This window comes from Vipera ursinii (assembly GCF_947247035.1).
Source record: "Vipera ursinii genome assembly, chromosome: Z".
In the NCBI taxonomy this organism is placed as follows: Eukaryota; Metazoa; Chordata; class Lepidosauria; order Squamata; family Viperidae; genus Vipera; species Vipera ursinii.
This window is the reverse complement of record NC_139517.1, coordinates 39,764,100-39,789,482: the sequence shown is the minus strand read 5'-3', so window position 1 is coordinate 39,789,482 and position 25,383 is coordinate 39,764,100. Positions and strand designations below refer to the sequence as shown.

The 25,383-nt window shown below is 39.2% G+C and overlaps 1 protein-coding gene across 2 annotated transcripts in view; it reads left to right on the top strand.

Moving 5' to 3' along the window:
- Nucleotides 1–25,383, top strand: part of DNAJC7 (DnaJ heat shock protein family (Hsp40) member C7) — a 37,849-nt gene that overhangs the window by 11,871 nt on the left and 595 nt on the right. Inside the window, exons 2-13 of one of the 2 annotated variants that reach the window (XM_083378241.1) lie at nucleotides 2,289–2,377; nucleotides 2,995–3,119; nucleotides 3,196–3,309; nucleotides 4,711–4,785; nucleotides 7,747–7,865; nucleotides 8,851–9,004; nucleotides 9,618–9,782; nucleotides 17,951–18,042; nucleotides 19,152–19,225; nucleotides 20,334–20,480; nucleotides 24,059–24,211; nucleotides 24,555–24,617. In XM_083378241.1, coding sequence (XP_083234367.1) covers nucleotides 2,289–2,377; nucleotides 2,995–3,119; nucleotides 3,196–3,309; nucleotides 4,711–4,785; nucleotides 7,747–7,865; nucleotides 8,851–9,004; nucleotides 9,618–9,782; nucleotides 17,951–18,042; nucleotides 19,152–19,225; nucleotides 20,334–20,480; nucleotides 24,059–24,211; nucleotides 24,555–24,617 — 1,370 coding nt within the window. The remainder of the gene's footprint in view (nucleotides 1–2,288; nucleotides 2,378–2,994; nucleotides 3,120–3,195; nucleotides 3,310–4,710; nucleotides 4,786–7,746; nucleotides 7,866–8,850; nucleotides 9,005–9,617; nucleotides 9,783–17,950; nucleotides 18,043–19,151; nucleotides 19,226–20,333; nucleotides 20,481–24,058; nucleotides 24,212–24,554; nucleotides 24,618–25,383) is intronic. The other variant, XM_083378242.1, reaches the window with a different exon arrangement.

Genomic DNA, 25,383 nt, shown 5'->3' with positions numbered 1-25,383 from the left:
ATCACATCAATTAAAAACCAGGATCCAGGGACAGTGGCTGGCAATCAAACACCATGATCACAAATCCTTAATCTCTACCAACACCAAACAACACTAGTTTGACTGGAGCAACAGTAAAACCATTGGCCATGCAACCTGCCGCCACACTCATGAGTTCATCAAAGCCTGTCACTCCACAAACAATTCCATCGACAGTCACATTGACCTACAACCAGCCTACGAATCCCTCAGAATCCAAATCAACCAAACAGCCAACCAGAGACAGTACCGACCCTCAACCAAGCCACGCAAGCCCCCTCCCATCACAAGACCCATCACAAACCTCCCACTGATGACTCACACCTGACCCATCACAAGACCTTCACTTGACAACCCGCACCTGAAGCTCTTATAAACAGAAGAGTACTGACACAGACATCCCCTAAACTCTGCTGAAGATGTTACCTAGCCTGCTAACGAAATGTCCGGAAACCAACCCACTGTCAATTTCTGAAACGAACCTGGTTGAAGGAGTCTTTTTCATTCTGAGTTGCCACATAGATGGGCAGAGATGGGAAGTAGTGTTGCTATTCGTGTCACTAGACAAAACATCGAGCAGTCCCGTGGGAACCAAGGTCATTCCTGCAAGTGCAGGAAGAAGGAAAGACCCATTAAACCCCCTGGACTGTTGCAACACGTAGTGGAGTCATTCCCAGCCCTGGGAAGAAATCGCAATGGATTTTATCATCGAACTTCCTGAAAATAGTGGGAACACTGTGATTTGGACTGTCATCAACCATTTTTCAAAGCAGGCTCACTTTATAGCCTGTCCTGGTCGCCCCTCTGCTCAGAAACTAGCAAAACTCTTTTTGAAGCATATCTTATCAGCTCCACAGAGCTCTGAAAAGAATCATATCAGATTGGGGGGATCCGGTTCACTGTAAAGTTCTGGTGGGAGTTTGTGAAGCTGATTGGATCCACTCAGGCTCAGCTCGGCTTTTCATCCGAGTACGAATGGAGCTGCTGAACAAGCGAATGCAATGGTGGAGTAATACTTGATGTGCTATGTTAACTATCAGCAAACTAACTGGGCAGACCTTCTGCCTTTTGCTGAATTGGCATACAACAATATTATGCATACCAGCACCGGTCTTACTCCCTTTAAAGTATCCACAAGCAGGGAATTTGTACCCATGCCAAAATACCCTCAGAAGCCCCCCCTCCTCCTCACAGACACTAACCAAATGGGTAAACACACTGCAGAGCACTTGGGCAAATGTTAAACGAGCCTTGAAAGAAGCAGCAAAGATTTATAAGGAGCAAGCAGATAAGAGGCGATCTCCCCAGAGGCCATTTCATATAGGAGAGATGGTCTACCTCTCGACCAAATACTTAAGATTAAAATTGCCTTGTAAGAAGCTGGAACCCAAATTCATTGGTCCTTTCCCCATTGTAAGGATTATTAACCTGTCATGGTTGAGTTAAAGCTCCCACGACTATTGTGGAAAATACATCCAATTTTCCATTGCAGTTTGTTGAAACCAGTTACAAGAAAACCTTAAGGCCAATACGTTGAACCACTCCAGAGACCAACATAGTGGATGGTGATACCCATTATGAAATAAAACAGATTCTTGTCTCTAGTTGTACAAGGGGAAATTACAGTATCTAGTTCAGTGGAAAGTCTACCCTTTGTCAGAAGCTACCTGGGTAAAGAATAGGGATGTAAAGGCAGAAAGATAAATAAATTTCATGACCAACACCTCCAAAAGTCTAGGGAACCATCAGAAGATTAGCATCACATTAATGTGTACTTATCTTATTATTTTACAGGAACTCCTTTTCCTTTCGGGGGCGGGGTGTGTGTGTGTGTGTCTGACCTTCAACTTCTGAAATGAACCTGGCTGAAGCCATCCATCTTTTTCATTCTGAATTGCCACATAGATGGGAGGAGATGAGTGGAAATAGAATTGCTATTCATGTCGCTAGACAAAACACTATGCAGTTTGCCACTATTGCAAACTAAGAAATGTTAACTGCATTTCTTCTTAATAGAAATGGGATTATGTTTATTATTAGTTAAGGGCTGTTTTATTGGTTCATTATGGTAATCATTGAGAGAATAAATGTTTTATGAAGGTGCATTCAGTAGCATGAACCATTTTCCAGTACTTAACACATTTGTTATTCAGGGCTCAGGTAGTGTGGTTTCTGGTAAGATAAAGATAGATCTATCACCGCTTTGCTGTTGTCTTGCCTGGATTGAAGGCTGCTGCATTTCAGATTATAATATTTTGTTGGGTTTTCAGAGAAGCAGAGTCCTTCAAGGAGCAAGGAAATGCATTTTATGCCAAAAAGGACTACAATGAAGCATACAACTACTATACAAAAGCCATAGGTGAGAATGAAAAGGAAAGGGATGGGAAGTCTGAAAACTGACCTTTGGGCACACCAAGTGTAGGTCATGAAGGCCTTTATTTCATTCAATTGGAAATGTCTCTATTCTGGTATGTATGAACTGGCTTAGGTGGATAATTCTTTACAGCAGTCAAATCCAGCATTTTTAATGCAGAAAACCATATAAATGCATACAGAGTAAAGTTTTTTCATGTATTTCAGTCTATGTTATATTCTCTGATTTATGGCTGTTCTAGAGCAGGGGTAGGCAACCTTGGCTCTTTTATGACTCATGGACTTCAACTCCCAGAATTCCTAAGTCAGCATGGCTGAAGTCCACAAGTCATAAAAGAGCCAAGGTTGCCTACCCCTGTTCTAGAGATACAGTATGGATCTAGTACTGTGTATCAAAATAAAAACATTATTAGCATTATTAATATTGAATAAAAAGTAAAATCTACTTTGTGGAGAGAACGAGTTCAAAATCTTGTAGAACAGCACATAGCTTTCTTTTTATCTTTTTGAAAATGCCTTCAAAAAGAGACACTTGATATATATGGCAAGTGAGTTCTTTTCTGCTTCTAAATGAACACTATCTTCTTGTTTCATGTCCTCCAGATACATGTCCCAGCAATGCCAGTTATTATGGAAACCGTGCTGCCACTCTCATGATGTTAGGCAAATTTCGGGAGGCCCTGGGGGATGCTCAGCAATCAGTCAGAATGGACGATAGCTTTTTGAGGGTATGTGACTCATATGTGTAGCTCTCCTGATCCTTCAGCACAGTGGCATGCTTTCATAATTTTCCTATCTTCTCAGGGACATCTAAGAGAGGGAAAGTGCCACCTATCTCTGGGGCATGCCATGGCTGCCAGCCGCTGCTTCCAACGAGTTCTAGAATTGGATCATAAAAACGTGCAGGCAGAGCAAGAGGTAAGGTATTGAATACAAGGTTTATCTGAAGAACAGAATATTTGGGGTGCCAGACTTGGATGATTGATCTGGTTCAGCAGTCCTTGTTTCACTGATAAATGTCTCAAGATATGTTGCACTGGGTTATATTAATTTAGTTAACACTTCGTTTGAATACCAAATTTAAGTTTAAGATTTTGTTTTGAAAGTATATAGCTATTCCAGTCTTTCAGTTATACATAGGACATTAGTGAATTAAAAGTTTTATCCCTTGTCCTGGCAATACGCCTGTGAGTATAAGTGATACTGTATCTCTACCAGTCTTTGTTTGGTGAGAAAACTTCCTTTTCCTTTTATATACACAATTTCTGGATTTTCTTTAAAACCCCTCATGTTCTTACTGGAATAATTAATGCTTGTCCTTAAACCACTCCTCCAAATGATTAAAAGCTAATGTACAGAATATATTTACATGATATAATAACATTTTCTTATTAAGGATAAAATCTACAAGATGATCCCTCCTCTGGTGTGAATTGTTCCATTTTTTCCCCTCCATTTGCCTTAAATGCACAGTATTGATGTTAATGGCAGGTTAGCGTGTTATATTAACCAGGTTTTTGAAATTATCTGAATTTATTTAAATCCTAAAAACCAACATCTGTTGCTCAATCACAGTTTTTTTTAAAAAATGATGGGTGGTTCTGACAGATAAAAGACACTTTCAGTTTTAGCCATGTTTCAAAACTTGCTCCAAACTTTGCCGCTTTTATGTCTATGTGAGTTTAAGACAAAGGGGGGGGAATCTTTTGGCAGCACTTATGCTTTATCTGTTGGGCTTAGTCCGATATTTTAAAATCCCACCCCTAGTAGATTGCTCATGATATCCTTGAGGTCTGAAAACACAGTTTGAGGAGCCATGTTGTATTATCATGCTGACTTCTTTAAATATGGGATGTAAATGCTTATGTAAAGAGTTGCTTTGTAGAGAAGCATAACTCTTAGAGTCCTCCAGCATAGAGGAGAGAAATTCTGCCCAGAAGTGCTGTAGCATATCTTAAATATTGCCTGAATATATTCAGGAACATCAGAAGTCATGTATGCTAGAAACCTGATTCTTAATCATAACATATATCCTGAAGATATCCTGGGTACAAGACTTTGTGCATCCTGTATTAGCCTGTATTATTAAGATTGTGTTGAAAAGTGATGGTTAAATGTTGTTTATCAAAACAGAGGTATCATTATGAAGTTCAAATAAATATAACATTTAAAACATTAGACTCCCCAGTGTTGCTATCCATCAGGTACAGTGAGCTCTACTGCTCTCAGAATTCTGGCTTAGAGCTGATTGAAAATCCTGGGATTTCATTTAGTAGTGAAATGCCTGATGTCCTTCTGATATGATGCCTTCTCTTCCAGCTGAAGAGTGCCAAAACTGTTCTAGAATATGAGAAAATTGCTGAAGTTGACTTTGAAAAACGGGACTTCCGAAAGGTGATAAACATTGATTGGTGTGTTTGTGTGTGTGTGTGTGTGTGTGTGTGTGTGTGTGTGTGTGTGTGTGTGTGTGTGTAACGAGGGAGGGAGGGAGGGAGAAAACTTTTTTTTATTATTTTGCCTAATTGGGGCCATGAGGCTCCTCTTTTGCTCTCAACATGTACTTAATCTCATCCTTTTCATAAATGGAAAACAAGTTTGATTTTTTTTTCAGACCACAATTTCCCTCTCTTTTTTTGTCTCTTCTGAGTAATAATTTTTTCTTAATTGCTCTTCAGCAAGATGGTATTGTTGCTTAGCCTGACTCTTTCAGTGTTAAGTCCTCTGTCTGACCTAGTGAATTCTTACTATGCTGCTTTCCAATTGCCAAGAGCAGCTGGTTCACCAGAGACAATCAGAAGTTTGTCTTAAGGAAGAAATCTGCCTTGTCTTGAGCGAGCTCTATCTAGGCTTCTCTGTCCCTTACGCCAGTATCAAACACCTCCCTTGTTTCTGGAGAAGAAGCTCCTCCTTTTTTGTGGCTCCATCATCTGGAGTGTCTCTGCACTTTCCACACACCCAGTGGTGATGTCACCAGTGAGAAGAATTGGGGGAAGGGAATTTGAGAATCCAGCTGAGCCTCAAACCAACAATGTCCTCTTCATATACAGCTGAGAGACCATGAGAACACTCACTGAGGCCTGAAATGTGGGTTCATCATTTGCATTATAGCTGCTCCTTCATTGAAGCCACTTTTATCATTTTCAGCTTCTTAAGTTTCTAGTGCAGTATTTCTCAAAATTTCTGCAATCACAGGACACTAAACAAACATTCAGAAAAATGAGAGGACCATCTTATTAAATAACACACATTTTCATTTTTAAGAGCACAGGAATCAACACTTTCAGATGAATAAGATAAAATTTGTGTATGCCTTGCCATCTTTTCCATTCTTAAATTTTTTAAAATGAAATTTCTAGCAGAAAAAGTATTTACCTTTTGAGTTGTCTTATATGTCCCATGCCATAATAACAATTTTTACTAGAAATTTGCTGAAAAATTATATTCAGTAGAAATCTGAATTCTGAGAACTTAGGGGCAAGTGGATCTCCAGCTCAATGAACTCCCATTTTTCTCATCATTATCTACCCCATCAACGCATTTCTTTTGGGTTGCTTGAGTGGTGCCATAATCCCACTTAGCAGTACATATGCAAATTCATTATGGGTAATTAATTTAAGATCAATTTACTATTATCCATTTTCTGAATGTTGATATTTACATTTTCCCTTGAATTATGCTTATACTTCAGTGAATCAAGTTTTTTCAGTGATTCAAAAATCATTTTACTGGTGGGGGAAAGTGGGGACTAATATAGTGAACAAGCTGTCTTTGTGATGGGAGGCAGGGCTGTGGCAAGTGATCAGGCTTGTCCCATGAACAGAGAAGCTGTGACAGATAAACTAGTGGACTTATGCAGACTCAATTCTAGCACTCATTACTTCTTTGGAAATAGTGGAGAAGATACCATCCTCTATTATTTAGAAAAGCTTTTACCCCAGAATACAGAAGTATGCAAAACAGATACTGGTGTATTATTAAGCCATATTTGTCCTGGTCACATAGAAGTTGGGGCAAAGGTATCTAGTTTAAAGATTAAAAGTGGTCTAGATGAAGAGTGTGGAAAGTAGGTAGTAATCTATAGCTTTTCTTTTTTCTTTTTTTTTTTGCCCCTTCCCCCCCAACGCCAAGAGAAATATTCCTAAAGAAGAACTTCTAAATACCAAAGATTTATCTACTATTATCTATTGTCCATATATCACCGCCCTGAGTCCTTCGGGAGAAGGGCGGTATAGAAATATTAATAAATTAATTAAATTAAATATTCATGTTTTGCATCTTTAGGTAGTACTCACAATGCCCCTCCCCCATTTTATCATTGTGGCATACTTGGGTTTAGGTTTATTTTGCTCTCAAAACAAATTCCACCCAATAATTTCTATGAATAAAGACTATGTGCTTCACCTGTTAGTTCTTCTGGGAATGACTACGTGCATATTTTCAGCCAAGGATCATTTTCAAAATAAAGAAATTCTTATTTTTATTTTATTTTAATCCCATTTATATCCCGCCCTTCTCTGAAGACTCAGGGCGGCTTACAATCTAAGCACAAACCAATGTGCTTAGCAATATGCTCTTATGCTCTTCCAAGAGTAATTAATAGATGGGAGGTTATTGTCGCATATTGGAAAGGCTTGATTCATGTAACTTTCCACAGGAATATCCTGAAGATCAGACCTGCAGAAACCCCTCACCTTACCTGTTTTGGGGGGGGGGGTTCCCACTGCTGCTAGGTAGAAAAAAATGATATCAGGTATTAGGTGTGAATGGCCTTAATCAGTGACTAGTAGCAGTTTAGTTACTTGGGGAGGAGAGGGTATTTGTGCTTCTTAAACTTCTCTATGTGCTCTCATAAAAAGGTTCATAAGACTTGTGGGAGAGGCTGAGCTTTGGTGTTTGAAAATTAGTACCATTTCAAGGCCTTAGGCTAATTTGCAAAAGATATGGATCCTGTGCAAAAGACTCTTTATGCAGATCTATAAGTAGTATTATTTCATAATCTGTGAAGTAAATCAGATTTCAAACTTAACGGTGGTATGTTCCTCCCTTGTCAACATTGTCCATAGTAACCAATATTGTGCTATGCTGCCTCTGAACCTATTGACTCTTATTTAGCTATTAGGACCAAAAGCTGCTGAGAGATACATACATTATCCATATGCTTTATGAATTATGTGTTAAATGGAAAAGATACTAATTTTTGCCTATCCTGAATTTCAGAGCAGAACTCTCAACTATTACAGATTATTCAAGCTGCATGCATATCTTCAGCAGGCATAGGGTTGCCTTCAAACCAATATCTGAATTTTTGTTTCTATTCTATTTTTGTTTCTTTTCTGTTTTGTGTCTATTTCCCAGGTTGTCTTTTGTATGGATCGTGCTCTAGAATTTGCCCCTGCCTGTCACCGGTTCAAAATCCTAAAAGCAGAATGTTTAGCTTTGCTAGGTCGCTATTCTGATGCCCAGTCTGTTATAAGGTAAGAACTATAACAGATTTGATGGGAAAGCCTATATGAGAAGACACATTGGCACCCGAGACAATTTTTATTTCTCTAAATTACAGTGGAGTCTATGTTTTTGCGCTTTTCATTTTTGCAAAAACCACAGTTTAAAAAAATATTTAAAAACCAGGATGTATTGTGAAAAGAAAGAGATGGGAAAGGAGAGGAATGGAAGTCAAATGAACTAATGGAAAGGTCCTCAAGTAATTTGAGGAGAAACAAACAAGGATATGAATAAAGGTACTGAGAAATAAACTCAGCTTGTTGTTCAGAAATGCAGTCACAGAAAAAGAGAGTGTGAGTCACAACTCACTTTGGCATAACACAGCTCTTTCCTGTTAAGCTGAATTTGCAGAAGACCCACAAAGACGGGATAAGGACGACTTCAATCCTGCCCGAACAAGTTCACTATTCGAATCATTCCATTCTGTGTCAGGTTCAGAATTTACAGCAAATAGGAGAAATTAGTGTTTAATGAAAAGTGAACAATTATTGTGCATAATTGACTAAAACATTTTTAGTTCTGACGTATCTTTGTGTCCACAGGACCCCTGGCAGAAAGCAAAATTAAATGCAATAGGAGCCTTCAAAAATGGTTATGTGCACCACCCCAGAGTAGTTATGTGAGATGGGCTATACAAATGTGATTATAAATAAAAATAGTCACGTGTATACTTGTTTTGAAATTGACAGAAGGGAGCTGGAATGGAAATGGTCCACTAGAATAAAAGCAAAAAAAGAGACCAATGTCAGGAATTAGAGGAAAGGAAAGAAAGTGGACAGCTACAAATGATGCTGTCCTTGCCTGGAAACTGCAGAAGTGAGGCATCGCATATTGATTTGAAATACTCACATATTGTTATGCTACAAGTTCTTTACAGTATTGATTTGAGAGTAAGAATATACCCAGCTCTGTTTTTGTCCTGTGATTTTTTTTCCTGCTCCTGCACTCTGTGTTTAGCGACATCTTGCGAATAGATGCAACAAATGCTGATGCTCTCTATGTCCGAGGGCTTTGCCTTTACTATGAGGACTGCATCGAGAAGGCTGTGCAGTTCTTCGTCCAGGCACTAAAAATGGCTCCTGACCACGATAAAGCCTGCCTTGCCTGCCGTGTAAGCATCAAAAGAAATGCTGGGGAGATGTATGGGTTTTATGACAGGCCTGGGTGGGGGATGGCTTTCCAAATCTTGCTGATTCAGAACTCCAGTGTTCAGTGATGAAGGATGCTACTAGTTACAGCATCCTAGAGTTGCTAAAAATGTTTTAAATAAATACTTAAAAGATGCAGAGGTTCAACTCTGACTTACCCGAATTTTTCCAGAGTGCTCCCAGGAATTACTTTAGAAATCCTAAATTTCATGCCATGTTCAAAGGAAGGTAGATGGTGGTAGCAGCTAGCAATCTGCTTTTGCTATTACATTATTAAAGCAGGTGCTAAATTAGGTATTTTCAAACTGAGTAGAGGAGGAATGCTGTCGTCTGCATAATAATCTCTTTTCTTCCAAATATTATTAATTGCTTCTTGCTACGCAACTTTGGCAACGTATTGAGATGTGCCAAAAATACTTCTCTCTGTTTGCTAGATCCTGAGATTGGGAATTGGGTAATTCTTCAATAGAAATCTTTATGCGAGTTAGCCAACTAAGATTTGCTAAGACAGCCCAAGGTTGTTTTTTTTTTAATTACTCAGACTTTCATTATCTCTTGACCCACTTCTTCCTTCAGAATGCCAAAGCACTGAAAGCAAAGAAAGATGATGGTAACAAGGCTTTCAAGGAAGGGAATTACAAGCTGGCCTTTACACTTTATACAGAGGCTCTAGCAATAGATCCAAACAACAGGAAAACCAATGCCAAACTCTATTGCAATCGTGGAACTGTTAATTCCAAAGTAAGTGCCCAAGTAGAGTCTTTTTTTTAGATCAGGAATCTCTCTGAAGCCTTTTAACACAGTTTTAAATGTGGGAGACGTTACCTCAAATCTCTCCTTATTGCAGTGTGTAATACAAAAGGGCTTGAAGAATTTTTTTGACCTTCAAGTGTAAAAGATCATGAAGGCAACATTAGAAGCAGTCGTCTCACCACTGAAACCTGAAATATCAAACATGAGAAATTGTTCAGAATAGCAGTGCCTCTATGTTTGCTTATTTATTTAAATCCTTACAAATCTTACTGTACAGTATGTCAGAGAGTTGAACCACAGTGGTGCCAATAGCATTTGTTGTAGCTGATCTCTGGATTTACAAGTACTGTATCTTGAGTGATTTGGGTTTGGCTCAAAAGAAATTTGATTACTAATAAATGTGGAAAGTGGAGATAGAGTCTCTTTAATTTTTAACTCTGCTGTTGTGCTGTTTGATGCTGAAACTGAGTAGCACAATGTGATCTTTTTGAATTAAGCAAGCGGTATTTTTAAAAACCTGAAAAATATTTTGGAGATTAACAGAATTGGTGAAATAAGAATAAAATCAGAAAGTCATTCTACAAACACCCAAGGATACAAAGAAAATCACTAAGCATAGAGGACATTATCTTTTTTTGCCTCTTGCATTTTAAAGCTCCCCCAAATTATCAAGTGATTAATGCGTTTGGCTGCTCATTTCTGCAGCATTGGGAACAGCAGGAAAAATATAATAGCTGTTGTAATCTGTTCCAGCAAATAAAATCTCTGATAAGAACAAATGCTGATAATTTTGCAAATGAGGTCAAGTTGAATATTTCCTTGAATTAGCTTAAATAGCTGCCAACCATCCACTATATATTTTTTCTAGAATGTGGTACATTTGGATGACCTCTTCAAAATTTCATTCTCTTTTTTAGGAAACAATACTTTTTAAGCTTTGCACTATGCAACCATATTATGATTTTGTTATTCCAAATTGTTTTGTTTTTCTTTTTGAAGAGAGAATAATACCTCAAAGCAAGAATTTGAAGCAAAACAGATTATAGGGCAGCCAAATCCACCTTGGCCCACTGATTGTGTAGGGCTGTGAGAATTATGTGAATTACATGAATTTGATGATGATGATGATGATGATGATGATGATGATGATGATAGAAATTTAAGTTGAGCAATTGTGGACGAAGAAACCAATGGTTGTACCAATAGTAATAGGAGCCTTTGGAGCAATAGCCAAAGGGTTGCCTAGATACTTGGAAATTTTGAACTTATCAGACTTGAATATTCTGACATTGCAAAAAACCACCTTACTTGGAACTGCCTATAGTAAGGGAAAAAATTATTTGAACTCCTGATTTTGTACATTTCTCCACTGACAAAGACATTATCAGCCTATAATTTTAATATTAGGTTTATTTTAACAGTGAGAGACAGAATAATCCAGAAAAACACATTTCAAAAAAGTTATAAATTGATTTGCATTTCAGTGAGTGAAATAAGTATTTGAACCGTTCGCAAAATATGACTTACTACTTGGTGGCAAAACCCTTGTGGCAATCACAGAGGTCAGACATTTCTTGTAGTTGGCCACCAAGTTTGCACACATCTCAGGAAGGATTTTGTCCCATTCCTCTTTGCAGATCCTCTCCAAGTCATTAAGTTTTCGAGGTAGCTCGAATCTTCAGCTTCCTCCACAGATTTTCTATGGGATTAAAGTCTGGAGACTAGCTAGGCCGCTCCAGGATCATAATGTGCTTCTTCTTGAGCCACTCCTTTATTGCCTTGGCCATGTGTTTTGGGGTCATTGGCATGCTGGAATACCCATCCATGACCCATTTTCAATGCCCTGGTTGAGGGAAGGAGGTTTTCACCCAGGATTTGATGGTACATGGCCCCATCCTTTGTCCTTTTGATACGGCGAAATTGTCCTGCCCCCTTAGCAGAACACCCCCCCCCCCTGAAAGCATAATGTTTCCACCTCCATGTATGACAGTGGGGATGGTGTTCCTGGTGTCATAGGCCGCATTCCTCCTCTAAACAGCGAGTTGAGTTGATGCCAAAGAACTCAAGTTTGGTCACATCTGACCTCACTTTCACCTAGTTCTTCTCTGAATCATTCAGACGTTCATTGACAAACTTCAGACAGGCCTGTACATGTGCTTTCTTGAGCAGGGACACCTTGCGGGTGCTGCAGGATTTCAGTCCTTCACAGCATAGCATGGTACCAATTGTTTTCTTGGTGACTATGGTCCCAGCTGCCTTGAGATCATTGACAAGATCTTCCCATGTAGTTCTGGGCTTATTCCTCCCTGTTATTATCATTGCAACTCCACAAGGTGAGATCTTACATGGAGCCCCAGACCGAGGGAGATTGACAGTTATTTTGTGTTTCTTCCATTTGCGAATAATCACACCAACTGTTGTCACCTCACCAAGCTGCTTGGTGATAGTCTTGTAGCACTTTCCAGCCTTGTGTAGGTCTACAATCTTGTCCCTGACATCCTTGGGCAGCTGTTTGGTCTTAGCCATGGTGGAGAGTTTGGAATGTGTTTGATTGATTGCTTCTGTGGACAGGTGTCTTTTATACAGGTAACAAGCTGAGACTAGGAGCACTCCCTTTAAGAGAGTACCCTTAATCTCAACTCGTTACCTGTATAAAAGATACCTGGAAGCCAGAAATCTTGCTGATAGATAGAGGATCAAATAGTTATTTCACTCATTAAAATGAAAATCTTTTTTGAAATGCATTTTTTGGATCTTTTTTGTTGTTATTCTGTCTCTCACTGTTAAAATAAACCTACCATTAAAATTATAGAGCATTTCTTTGTCAGGGGACAAATGTACAAAATCAGCAGGGGATCAAATAATTGTTTCCCTCACTGTATATACTCAGACGTTACCTTAACAGCTCTTAAATCCTTAGCTAAGACTTGAACTGTTAAGTTTTGCCAGTCCCAGACTGTGAACTGAATTGAAGTCTAAATCTTAATAATAATGATAATGATGACAATGAATAATGCCCTTCCATCCATGCAGCGACATTGACAGACTCTACCTACCAAGGCAAATAGGTGGGCATGGATTGTTGCAAGTACATCTGAGGAAGAAAAAAAGAGCTTTGGAAGAATATCTGAAAGACAATAAAGAAGATGCACTGAAGTTACCGTATTTTTCGGACCATAAGACGCACCTGACCATAAGACACACCCAGTTTTTAGAGCAGGAAAACAAGAAAAAAAATACTCTGAACCAAATAGTACCGGCATACTAAAACAGGGCTTTTCAACCTTTTCATCCATTGTACCACTTTTAGCACAAGGCAATGTCCGAGTACCACCAGTCACCCAGCAAGGTGTCAAAAACGTGACACCCCACCCCCAAAAAAGGGGGAAAAAAGATAAAGTACAGGTAGTCCTCGACTTACAACGATTCACTTAGTGACTGTTCAAAGTTACAACAGCACTGGAAAAAGTGACTTATGACCATTTTTCACACCTATGACCATTGCAGCATCCCCAGGGTCATGTGATTTACATTCTGATGCTTGGCAATCAATTCATATTTATGATGGTCACATTGTTCCAGGGTCATGTGATCGCCTTTTGCAACCTTCTGACAAGCAAAGTTAGTGGGGAAACCAGATTCACTTAACAATCATGTTACTAATTTAATTTCTCTCTCCCCCCTCTTTCTCTCCCTCTCTCCCCCTCCCTCTTTCTTTCTCTCTCCCTCTTTCTGTCCCTATTTTTCTCTTTCCCTCTATTTCTCTCTCTCCCTCTATTTCCCTCCCTCTTTCTCCTCTCTCTCCCTCTTTCTCTCCCTCTCTATTTTTCTCTTTCCCTCTATTTTTCCCTTTCTTCCTCTATTTCCCTCCGTTTCTTTCTCATTGTCTCTTTCTCCCTCTCTCCCTTTCTTTCTTTCCCTCTTTCTATCTCTCCCTCTATTTCTCCCCCTTTTGTTTTCCTTCTCTCTCTCTCCCTTTTTCTCTCCCTCCCTATTTCTTTCTCCTTCTTTCTCTCCCTCCCTATTTCTTTCTCTCTCTCCCTCTCTCTCTCTCCCTCCCTCTCTCTCTCTCCCATTGTCCCTTTCTTCTTTCCTTCCTTCCTTTCTTCCTTCCCTCCCTCTTTGTCCTTCCCTCTCCGTGTTAGAGCAGTACCCACGTAGGCGGCCCTGTGGCCCGGCTTTCTCTTGCCAGAAAGCAAGCTGAAACGAGCGAGGGAGATTGCAGCAGCGCAAGATTCGTGTTCCTGGCAATCTCCCTCTTTCGGTTTCAGCCTGCTTTCTCTTGTAGCAAAGGAAGCTGAAACCGAGTGAGGGAGATTGCAGGTGCGCGAGATCGGCGTTTCTCAGCACGTGCCAATTTGTGCTCCTGGCAGTCTCCCTTGCTTTCCACTTGCGGAGGTTGGGGCTGGCCATACGGATCACCTTTGGACCATAAGACACACCCTTGTTTCCCCCCACTTTTTTGGGGGGGAAGTGCGTCTTATGGTCCGAAAAATATGGTAGTATGCTGGGAAGGTACTGAAGAGTCCAAACTAGCCTACAAAAAAGACCAAATGCAGAACAAAATGTAGGCATGGGAAGACAAAGCACTACATGGCCAGTACATTTAAAAAATAACAAGAAAAGCAGATAATAACAAGACCTGGCAATGGTTAAGAAGAGGAAAGTTGAAGAAAGAGACCAAGGGACTAATTCTGGCTGCACAAGACCAAGCGTTAAGGACAAATGTATTCAAAGCCAGAATTGAGAAAACAGAAACGGACAGTAAGTGCTACTTAAGCAAAGAAGCTGAAGAAACAATGAACCACCTAGTAAGCTGCTGCAAGAAGATTGCCCAAACTAACTACAAGCAGTGGCATGACAAATAGTACATTGGAAGATCAGCAAGAAATATCATTTGCTTGCATGCAAGAACTGGTGGGACCATTAAATAGAGAAAGTCATAGAAAACAAAGTAGTTAAATTGCTCTGGGATTTTAGAATTCAAATAGACAGGCACCTGCCACGTAACACCTCAGACTTAACCATTGTCAATAAGAATTACAAAAAAGTCTGGATAATGGATGTGGCAGAACCTGGAGAAAGTAGAAGAGAAGAGAAAGAGCAGGAGAAGATAACCAAATGGAAATAGAACAACTGTACAAAGATAAGCAAGAGTAATACCAATAGTAATAGGTGCCTTGGGTGCAATCCCAAAACAACTGGAGCATCACTTGAACACCATTGGCATTGACAAATTTGCCATCAGTCAATTGCAAAAGATGACTGACAGCTTCCATTCTGCGATGATATCTGCAACACCATCAAACATCCAGATCTGCCTATCCCAGATCCTTAACAGTTCTTAAGTCCTTGGTTAGGACTTGAACTATTACGTTTTTACCAGTCCTGGATTGTGAATCGAATTGAAGATTAAATCAATAGAAGTAGTAGTAGTAGTAATAGTAGTAGCAGCTCAAGATCATGACTCGAATAATAATAGAGATAATTTAGAAACAAGTAATGGAGAGAAGGAAGGAAATTAGAGAAGGAGATGAGGAATGAGAAGCAAGCTAGATTAGATCTTGAAGAGCCAACAGCCAGAGCTGAAATAACTGAGAAAATTAAGACTCAGATGGAAAACATGGAAAGAATTTTATTGCCAAAACTGAATTAATCTCTTAGTAAGAGAAATTTGGCTAAATTATTGAAGAATGTGAATGAAGCTGTCCAGACTATTCTAACAGAAACATTAGCTCAAATAAACCAGCTAATGTATGCAGCACCTTATGTTACTACTGAAGAATTAAACTTGAAAGTTGAAAAGAATAAAGCAGTTAAGGGAAAACCAAAGTGTAAAATCCATCAGGAGTTAAAAATAAGAATTTGATTGGATTTAAGTAATTTGAAGAATTTGAGTCAAGAAAACCTGAAGAATAAAAAAAAATCAGAATTAGCCTGACAACAAGATACGACCTGGAAAAAAATGAAATTGTAGTTGTGGTTGAATAGCTGAAACAAAGAATTATAGCTATTACAGAAAAAATATATAACTGAATAATGCAGTTTCAACAAAACTCACAATTTTGAGTGAACTGGCATCATTTTTATAAGACTCTTGAAAGTGGACATGGTGCTATGACAAGTGAAAACCCTAACAAAGAAAATAAAGAAAATACCATGAAATTTGGAAGAACTTGTGGGAAAATGACAAGAAGCACAGTGGGAATGCAAAATGAATCAAGCAAGTTGAAAGTACTACAAAAGTGACTAGAATGTAATATGTTCACATAATAAAAGAAATGGTGCAAAAACAAGCAAAGATGGTCAAGAACTGGAGTGCCTGGTTTAGATGAGCTGCATATATACTCAGACATTACCTTAACAACTCTTAGATCCTTGGTTAAGACTTAAACTATTATGTTTTTACCAGTCCCAAACTGTGAATTGAATTGAAGATTAAATCATCATCATCATCATCATTATTGATCATTACACAGTCAGCCAGATGTTTAGACTGGATTTGGCATTTTTGTCTACCTATCAAGTCCTTACGAAGGACCTGGGATAGGCAGATGTGGATGTTTGATGGTATTACAGATATCATCACAGGATAGAAGCAGTTCCTAGTAAGGCCGCCTTTTGCAATTGACTAATGACGAATTTGTCAATGCCAATGGTGTTCAGTGGTGCTCCAGTTGTTTTGTGATTGCACCCAAGGCGCCTATTACTATTGGTACTACTCTTGCTTGCTTTTGCCACAGTCTTTCTATTTCTATTTGTAGGTCTTTGTATTTTGTTATCTTCTCCAGTTCTTTCTCGTCTATTCTGCTGTCTCCAGGCACTGCCACGTCCACTATCCAGACTTTTTTGTCATTCTTATCGAGAATTGTTAAGTCTGGGGTGTTATGTTGCAGGTGCTTGTCTGTTTAAATTCTGAAGTCCCAGAGCAATTTAACTTTATCATTTTCTATGACTTTCTCTATTTTATGATCCCACCAGTTCTTGCTTACAGGCAAATGATATTTCTTGCAGATCTTCCAATGCACCATTGTTGCTACTCTGTCATGCTGCTGCTTGTAGTCAGTCTGTGCAATCTTCCTACAGCAGCTTACCTGGTGGTCCACTGTTTCTTCAGTTTCTTTGCATAGGCAGCACTTACTATCTCTTGCTATCTTCACAGTTTTGACTTTGTATGTATTTGTCCTTAAGGCTTGGTCTTGTGCAGCCAGAATTAGTCCCTCGGTCTCTTTCTTCAACTTTCCTGCTCTTAGCCATTGCCAGGTCTTGTTATTATCTGCTTTCCCAGCTATTTTTTAATGTACTGGCTATGTAGTACTTTGTCTTCCCATGCCTCTATTCTGTTCTTCATTTGGTCTTTTTTGTAGGCCAGTTTGGTCTCTCCAGTAGTCAGTAAGCCTTCCTGATATACTAATTTCAGTGCATCTTCATCATTGTCCTTCAGATATTCTTCCAAAGCCATTTTTTCTTCTTCAACCATCTGGTCTACTTGCAGTATTCCACTCCCACCTATTTGTCTTGGTAGATAAGAGTCTGTCAATGTCACTGGGTGGATGAAGGGGATGATTCATTGTCATTATTTTTCTGGTCTTCCCATCCATTGCTTTTAGTTCTGCTTGAATCCAGTCCACTATTCCAGCTGTGTATTTAATGACTGGAATTGCCCAGGTGTTGATTGCCTTCATGGTATTTCCTCCATTGAGTTTGGACTTTTTCTTGACTTCAGTGTGCTTTATGTTGTCAGCTTGAAGGATACCCAAGTATTTGTAGTAATCTTCCTCATCCAGACTCTTAATGTTATTTTTGTGAGGCATCTTGATTCCTTCGATTTTCACTATTTTTCCTTGTTTGAGAGTAAGTGTGGCACATTTATCCAAGCCAAACTCCATTCCAATATCTTGGCTATATATATGGACAGTGTTGAGCAGCGATTCTATTTCGGATGATGTTTTTCCATACAGCTTCAGATGTTGTTGTTGTTGTTATTATTATTATTATTAGATATGTGCTAAGGGATCAGAAAGCCATGATCTAAACTTACCTAGGGACCTGTTAAAGCAAAGGAAGATTGAAGTTGAGATGTATTGCTTTCTACTCTTAGAGACTAAAAATAATGCCAAAGGATTTAGTTCCTAAGCTTGGTGTTTGCCTTCCAGCTTGGAAAGTTATGCGAAGCAATAGGAGACTGTACAAATGCTATCAAACTGGACGACACATACATCAAGGCCTATCTAAGAAGAGCACAGTGGTAAGAATGGGCAACTAAAATTGGAGGCAGGGGGAATACCTGACTTAATAATTTAAAAAAAAATCTTTTAGACAGAACAAAAAATGGTGTCAGGGTAGCATATCGTTAAAAAGAACAATTCCAAATAATGCTAGGAAAGACTAGTCTAATAATCTAAGAAGTAGTGAAGATACTAAATCTTTGATTTAGAATGTCCTGATACCTAATATTAGCTGAGTGAGTTGACTGAATTGGGAAGAATATAAAGGTAACCCTTATTTAGCAACCTCAGCTAGGTTGCTGAATGTTCATGTTCAACTTTCCTTTGCTGTACAGACCTGCTGAGGTCATAAATATGAGGATGGAGGAGCAGGGTGGCTCACATGATTAGGATGCTGGATTGATGACTAGCAAGCCTTTGTTCGAGACCCAAGAGTTGCTGTGTAGTGGGTCGAGCTCCATTCGCTCCAGGTCCTCCTGAGCTAGCAGTTCAAAAGCGAGTAATCACAAGTAGATAAATAGATACCACTTCCGTGAGCACATTAATGGGGACGTGAAAGGAGCCCCCCATAATGTCACCAGCTAATCCTTTTAACCAGGAAACGAACGGGATGGGACAGGATGAGATCTTCGTAATTACAAGTGGTTGCTAAATGAGGCAGTTGCTAAACAATTTAAAACAACAACTATTTTCCTTTTTGAAAATTTTTTCCATGTACTTTCATTCTCTCATTTTTACATTTGAGAAGTTTAGGACTGTATTCTTGCTTCTGCTCACTCCAGATTTCATTCCAAACCTTTGAGATAATTGGGGTTAAAATGCACCAGATCAAAACTATTCCATGAATTTCTGCTAGATTCAGCTGCAGTACTCTGTTGATTCAGGTGGTTTAGAAATTAGGCCACGTTGCTCATCATATCAAATTTGATATCCTGTAAATCACTTTTCTATACAATACTTCCTCCCTGACTTGGTAGGTATGTAGAGATGGCTCACAGCTGAAAAATAGGTTAGGAGGCGTTTCTCCTTCACTTTAGCTCAAATCATTTTCTGATTTTTTTTCTCACTTAATCTGTTGTAATTTGTAGCTTGTTTTGAGACTTAAAAGGTTAATTATGCCTTTGCTTAGTTACATGGACACAGAGCAGTATGAAGATGCTGTGAGAGATTATGAAAAGGTTTACCAGACAGAGAAAACTAAAGGTAAATATAGAGCATTTACTTCTGGACTCGACTGGTTTTTTATAATATTTATTAGCTAATCTAGGCTACTACAACTAGGGATGATGGGTACACTACTCACTATTGCTTAAAACCAGTCTTAATTATTATTTTCAGACAATCCTATTTGATTTATATCACACTTTTTTCACTCAGGAGCTCAAGGCAGCATGCATAGTGCTTGCTCCTGTTTTTTTGACTACAACAACCCTGTGAGGTAGGTTTGTCTGAATGAGAGCAGTTGAGCAAAGTCAGGCTTCCATGGCTAGGGCCGCTCTGGAGCCTGGATGGTAGCAATTATATCTCACGGACTTCTTCACTCTGAGTTTTCTTGGTATTTAAGACATAACTAGATAACACAAGATCTATTGGGTCATCCTTTCAGAGATATTTACTTACTTACCACTTGCCCACTTCTGTGCACACCCTCCCTGACTGACCCTTTCTACACCTTCCTCACACTGTCTCACACCCTCATGCACCTTCCCTAACTCTTGCCACAGCACCTGTGTGCACTAATCTTCCTTCACAACCTCACACACACACCATCCCTGTGCACCCCCTCATTCACTCCCCCAACCAGCAGTAGCCACTTACCTACTTGGCAGCCTGAGATTTCCAACTTCCTGCCAGCTTCCCCAATGATTTTCCTTGTGGAAAGCTGGCAGGAATCATTGGAAATGATGGATCACATGACTGCGGCAGCTGAGTTTCAGTTCTACTGGAATGATAGATCTCAGGTTTTGGACACATACTTTAAGTTACCTCATTTGAGGTACTTTGATTCTAAAATGATTGCCCTATGATGCACAGTTTCACCCAATTAAATATTACAAATAGACAAACAGGAGATTTTTAATAGTATATAGTTAGATTCCAGACAAACAGCTGTTGGTAGTTCTAATTTATCCCCTTTTAAAAATAAACTAAATTGGAAGCCAGTGACAACAAATCTTCACTATTGTATATTGCATCAAAATGTACTTTATTAGTCCTGAATTTTCCCTTATTTAGCCTGCTTGTAGGAGAATTGCATTCATTGTGTAATTTGTTCTTGCAGCTAAAAACATTTCCCTCTGATATATTGTAGAACACAAACAGCTACTCAAGAATGCACAGATGGAATTGAAGAAGAGCAAAAGGAAAGATTATTACAAGATCCTGGGTGTGGATAAGAATGCCTCTGAAGATGAAATTAAAAAAGCATACCGGAAACGGGCCCTAATGCATCACCCAGGTACAAAAAAAGTTGCCCCAGTTACACTCTTAACTGTTCAGAGATTCTTTAACTGAGGGAACTAGAATGTCATGAAAGGAATATAGTTGACAATGTAAGCTTTCTTACAAAGGCTCCTCTGTTGTCTGCTTAGTGCAAGACCCTCCTCTCCCCTTTTTTAACATTGCCAAAGCTTTGATTGGGTGAAAAAGGTGGGGTGAGAATGTAGTTGTCTCAGAAGACAACTTTACTGGACTTTTGAGCCATTACAGTAATTGTGATTATCATTGTGCTAGGAGTTTTAACTGGTAAGTGATACAAATCAAATATTCAAAAAGGTGCATTGGTATGAGTTTTTTGATACTGCTACATTTTCAGTAAACTTCCAAGAAGATAGAATAAGAGACTTGAGGACTTCTTTTTGTTTTCCTTCTGACTAAGTTGTTGAGTTCCAACTTCTCTGGAACTGAGGGTACACAGTAACGAGTCCCTTCAATAGGAGCAAGAAGAGAATATTCAGAAGTACTGAAGAAGATCTTTTCTTGTTTAGAAAGTAGCATGATGCAATTTCAATTTTTACAGCTTTATTTAAAATGGAATAATTGCTCCATTGTCATCCTCTACAATTCTCTCAACACAGTTATGTACAATACACTATAAAACAGATGGTTTCACACCATCCCCTTAGTACTACATGGCCTTTATCCAAGCACATTTAAAGAACACAAAAATTAAATTCCTAATATTTTCACAAAATGTAATACTAAAATAAACTTTCAGACCAAAAGTTATAAAAGTTCCAAAGGAGCCAGGAAACTACAGGTAGTCCTTGTTACAATAGTTCACTTAGTGATGGTTCAAATTTATGACAAACCCCCCCCCCAAACTACTTACAAAATAGTCCCGAAGTTATGAATGTTGCAGCACCACAGCAGTCGTTCACTCCTATGACTGACCATAGAGATGCTGTAACATTCCCCCTGCCCATCGCTCACTTACCTTTTGAAAGTAGGAAATAGAAAATATAAGAATCAGCCGTCTTCTTATATACCCTTCTGTCCTCTTTGCAAAAGGCATTTGACGAGGAGAATGGAGGCCCGCAGGGGTGCAAGATCACTCCCCTGCAGGCCTCTGTTCTCTGTGCCAAAAGCCTTGAGCAAAGGGGACAGAAACTTGGGGGAAGGTGTGAAATCGCGCCCCTGAAAGCTCCTGTCTTTGCAAAAAGCTTTTTGTGTGAAGAACGGAGGCTTACAGCTTTTTGCAAAGAGGACCACAGACTTCAGGGGTACGAGATTGCACCTATGCAGGCCTCATTCCCCTTTCCTCAAGGCACCTTCAGGCTCACCAAAGCTGCCTGGTGTTTCGAAAGCGGATCAGGTGTTGTGTGCAGGTAGCCTTGGTGAGTCAGCCAAGCTGAGCACTGTAGACTAGTCCCATTTTGCCTCAGCTCCCACTGCTCCATTTTTCAAGTGCTGGGAGAAGAGAAAGAAACCATAGCGTCTGGAGAGACTTCATCATCGAGATCTTCGAAAGATAAGTAATTCTTCACAGGTCCAGTGCCTGTGGAGACCCAGTGGGACAGAATGGGGGGGGGGGGGACATGAGATATCTCAGTGGGTCAGGAGAGGCCTTGGGTGTCGGAAGCACTAGGCCCCCCCCCATGGTCTTCCCCACCCTGATATATCTCATGTGCAGTTAATGACCTGTGCATTCAATTAACAAATGCATTGGGTAAAACGGAGAGGTCATGTTCATTTAATGTGATCCAATTAACAAATCCTCGAGAATTATCTGTGTAGGGTTGTGATCTTGACTTGCTCCAAAGTAGAAAATATTATTGCCAATTGTTATTAAAAAGGGGAAAAAATCATTGCTGAGACTAAATCAGTTTGACTTCTGCCAAAAAACATTTGCCTCATCAAATGATCAGAGGCTGCTATCAATGTATGACAAAATGAGCAAGCTTCAGTTACGGAATGATGACATTATGAAAGATAATAGAGCTGAAATTTAGTTGCTAAATGATGTAATATTACAGAAAAAGAGCAAAAATGCTCTATAGCTATAGGCTTTTCTCCTACTGTTTTTTCCTCCATCTGGGTTTGAAGAAAAATATCTATAAGACTCTACCATGCACTGCCCTATCACGATGCGAAGGCAATTTTCAGCATGTTCTCTGAAGCTACAAGATTTTGAGGTTTTCCATTTCCACTCAGCATCTGGAATTGCCAACTTTCCTATCACAGCCATGAAATCCTGCCACCAACCCCAAATTCTCCACTGTTCTTTTGAGGGCAGTTTTATTTCTGCTGTTGCTCATTAGCTAATTGGAAATTTGCTTATATTAATTATTCCTGGTCATGAAAACCAGACACGGTAAGAAAAAAAAACCGAGAGAAACAATGGGAGATTGGAACCCAGGGGTGGAGATACTCACGCAAACTAAAGCTGTTCTAAAGGGTTTGTGGGTGAGTTCAGTGCATGTGCATACATTCATCTCAAAATCCATAGATCATTCTTTGTTTCTGTTATTTAGGGTAACACTGTTTCTAGTTGCAAACACTCGTTATTATTTTTTTTGTCCTTGATAATGAAACAGGTTTTTTTTTCATTCTCTTCCAAGTTCTTCATTTAGAACATTATGAATAAATGTTACAGTTCCCACTATACAATTGTACCCCACTTATCTTTGTTGTTTCTAAGCCACAATAGAGAGCTGAAATCTTCTAGAGAACATACAGAAAGGTCATATATTTGTTGGAATTAACTGGAATCTACAGATTAAAAAATGCAATAAATAAATTTCAGATCATATCACCTGCCCTAAAATATTGGCACTAATTACCAATTGCTTAGTAGGAAACAATTTGGTCTTTGGTATTATTTTTTAAAGCTCTAAATAGCTTAAAGTCTAGCTACTTGAAGAACCATGATTTCCATTGCACACCTGTTTGGATATTCAGATCCATATGAAAGGTGGCTCAGAAAAGGCCTTGTTTTTAACATATTTGCCCTGAGTAATTAGTTGAATGAAGGGACGCGGTGGCTCAGTGGGCTAGGACGCTGACCTTGTCGATCAGAAGGTCGGCAGTTTGGCGGGTTGAATCCCGAGTGCCGCGGAACAGAGTGAGCGCCTGTTACTCGTCCCAGCTTCTGCCAACCTAGCAGTTCGAAAGCACATAAAAATGCAAGTAGAAAAATAGGGACCACTCCGGTGGGAAGGTAACAGCGTTCCGTGCGCCTTTGGCGTCTAGTCATGCCGGCCACATGACCACGGAGACGTCCTCGGACAAGCGCTGGCTCTTCGGCTTTGAAACGGAGATGAGCACCAGCCCCTAGAGTCAGAAACGACTAGCACGCATGTGCGGGGGAACCTTTACCTTTACCTTTAATTAGTTGAATAGAAAGACAGGAGAAAAATCTAGTTACACAAATCTGCTTCAGTACTTAATTAAATTTGCATCACTTTGATAAACAGCTTTCTTTTCACCTGTTTATTAGAATCAAATTGTTCTTTCTCATTGCAGTTAGGCTTTTTTCCTCTCTGGTCTCTCTCACTGTCTCACCCACCACTCCCACATATTATTTTTTTTGGGCAGATCGGCATAGTGGAGCAAGTGCTGAAATCCAAAAAGAGGAAGAAAAGAAATTCAAAGAAGTTGGTGAAGCTTTTACCATTCTCTCTGATCCAAAGAAAAAGGCCCGTTATGACAGTGGCCAGGATCTAGAGGAAGATGGCATGAATATGGGAGGTAGGTGCCAAAGAGGGCTTTTAATTAGTTACTTTTCTGTGCATAGGTGATTAGTTACGGAATGGGAACAAGGAGGGTCAGCATATACCCAAAATTTTGAGAGAAAGTGTTTTATATTTTTTATATAATGTTATATATTACATAAAACTGAATTTGATTACTACTTTCATTTAACGTTTAATAGCATAATCAAAAGGTTTGAAGGAAAGGCAAACATAAGAAAAATGAAAATGCTGCAAAATATTATAGAAGCTTTTCAGAACTTTTATGACTATAAACGTAAATTTAAACAAGAATTTCTTCTCATCTACTTTTTTTTCCCTTCACCTATATTTCCCAATAGATTTTGATGCTAATAATATCTTCAAAGCTTTCTTTGGAACACCTGGAAGTTTTAGTTTTGAAGGTGGGTCATTTTTCACACTGTATATTAAAAGGGAGGAGGTCCTGATTTTGAAGAGAAAAGCAGCCTGTCGGTATCAACTGAGGCACTCGATCCTTCATTTCAGGACAAGTGGGGAACCTATTAAGTTCTGGTCCCAGGAATTCAGTAGAGGTTGTTTCATTTATACAAAATATAGTTCCAGCAGGGGATCATAAAGTATCTCACTCTCCAGATCTTAGTCCCCTCTGAAGGTGCCAACAAATGTGCTTTAGGCCTTTGTGTGCTATGCCCAAAGTTTACGTTTTAGGTATTGATTGATATTTCATATTTCTAAACATCTCCCTCAGACAGGGGCTTTGGGTGGTATATAATGTAATATAATTGATAAAAAACAACATATGAACATTAGCATTAAATTAGGATTAAACGTTTTAAAATGATAGACTAATGACAATTAAACATCAAAAGGATAAAAATCCTAACATGACCATTTAACAGTGGTTATTACCAGGAGGATGTGTGTGTGTGTGTCCAAGGCTGAGTGGCCTAGCCCTCCTGCAAGACCACAAAGCCAAGTTTGACCCCTTTGCAGAAGGACAAGATATTGGGAGCTTTATATGCATGATATCAGTTGTGGATTTGTTTGTTTAATCAAGGTTTGATTTGCTAAGAAACCTTACCTCCTATCTTTGCCAGTCATTCCAAAATGCATCTGTTCCCATAATAATTATAATTTTTTTTGTTCAATTTGTTCAATCACTTTTCTGAGTGGGCTACAGAATCTGCC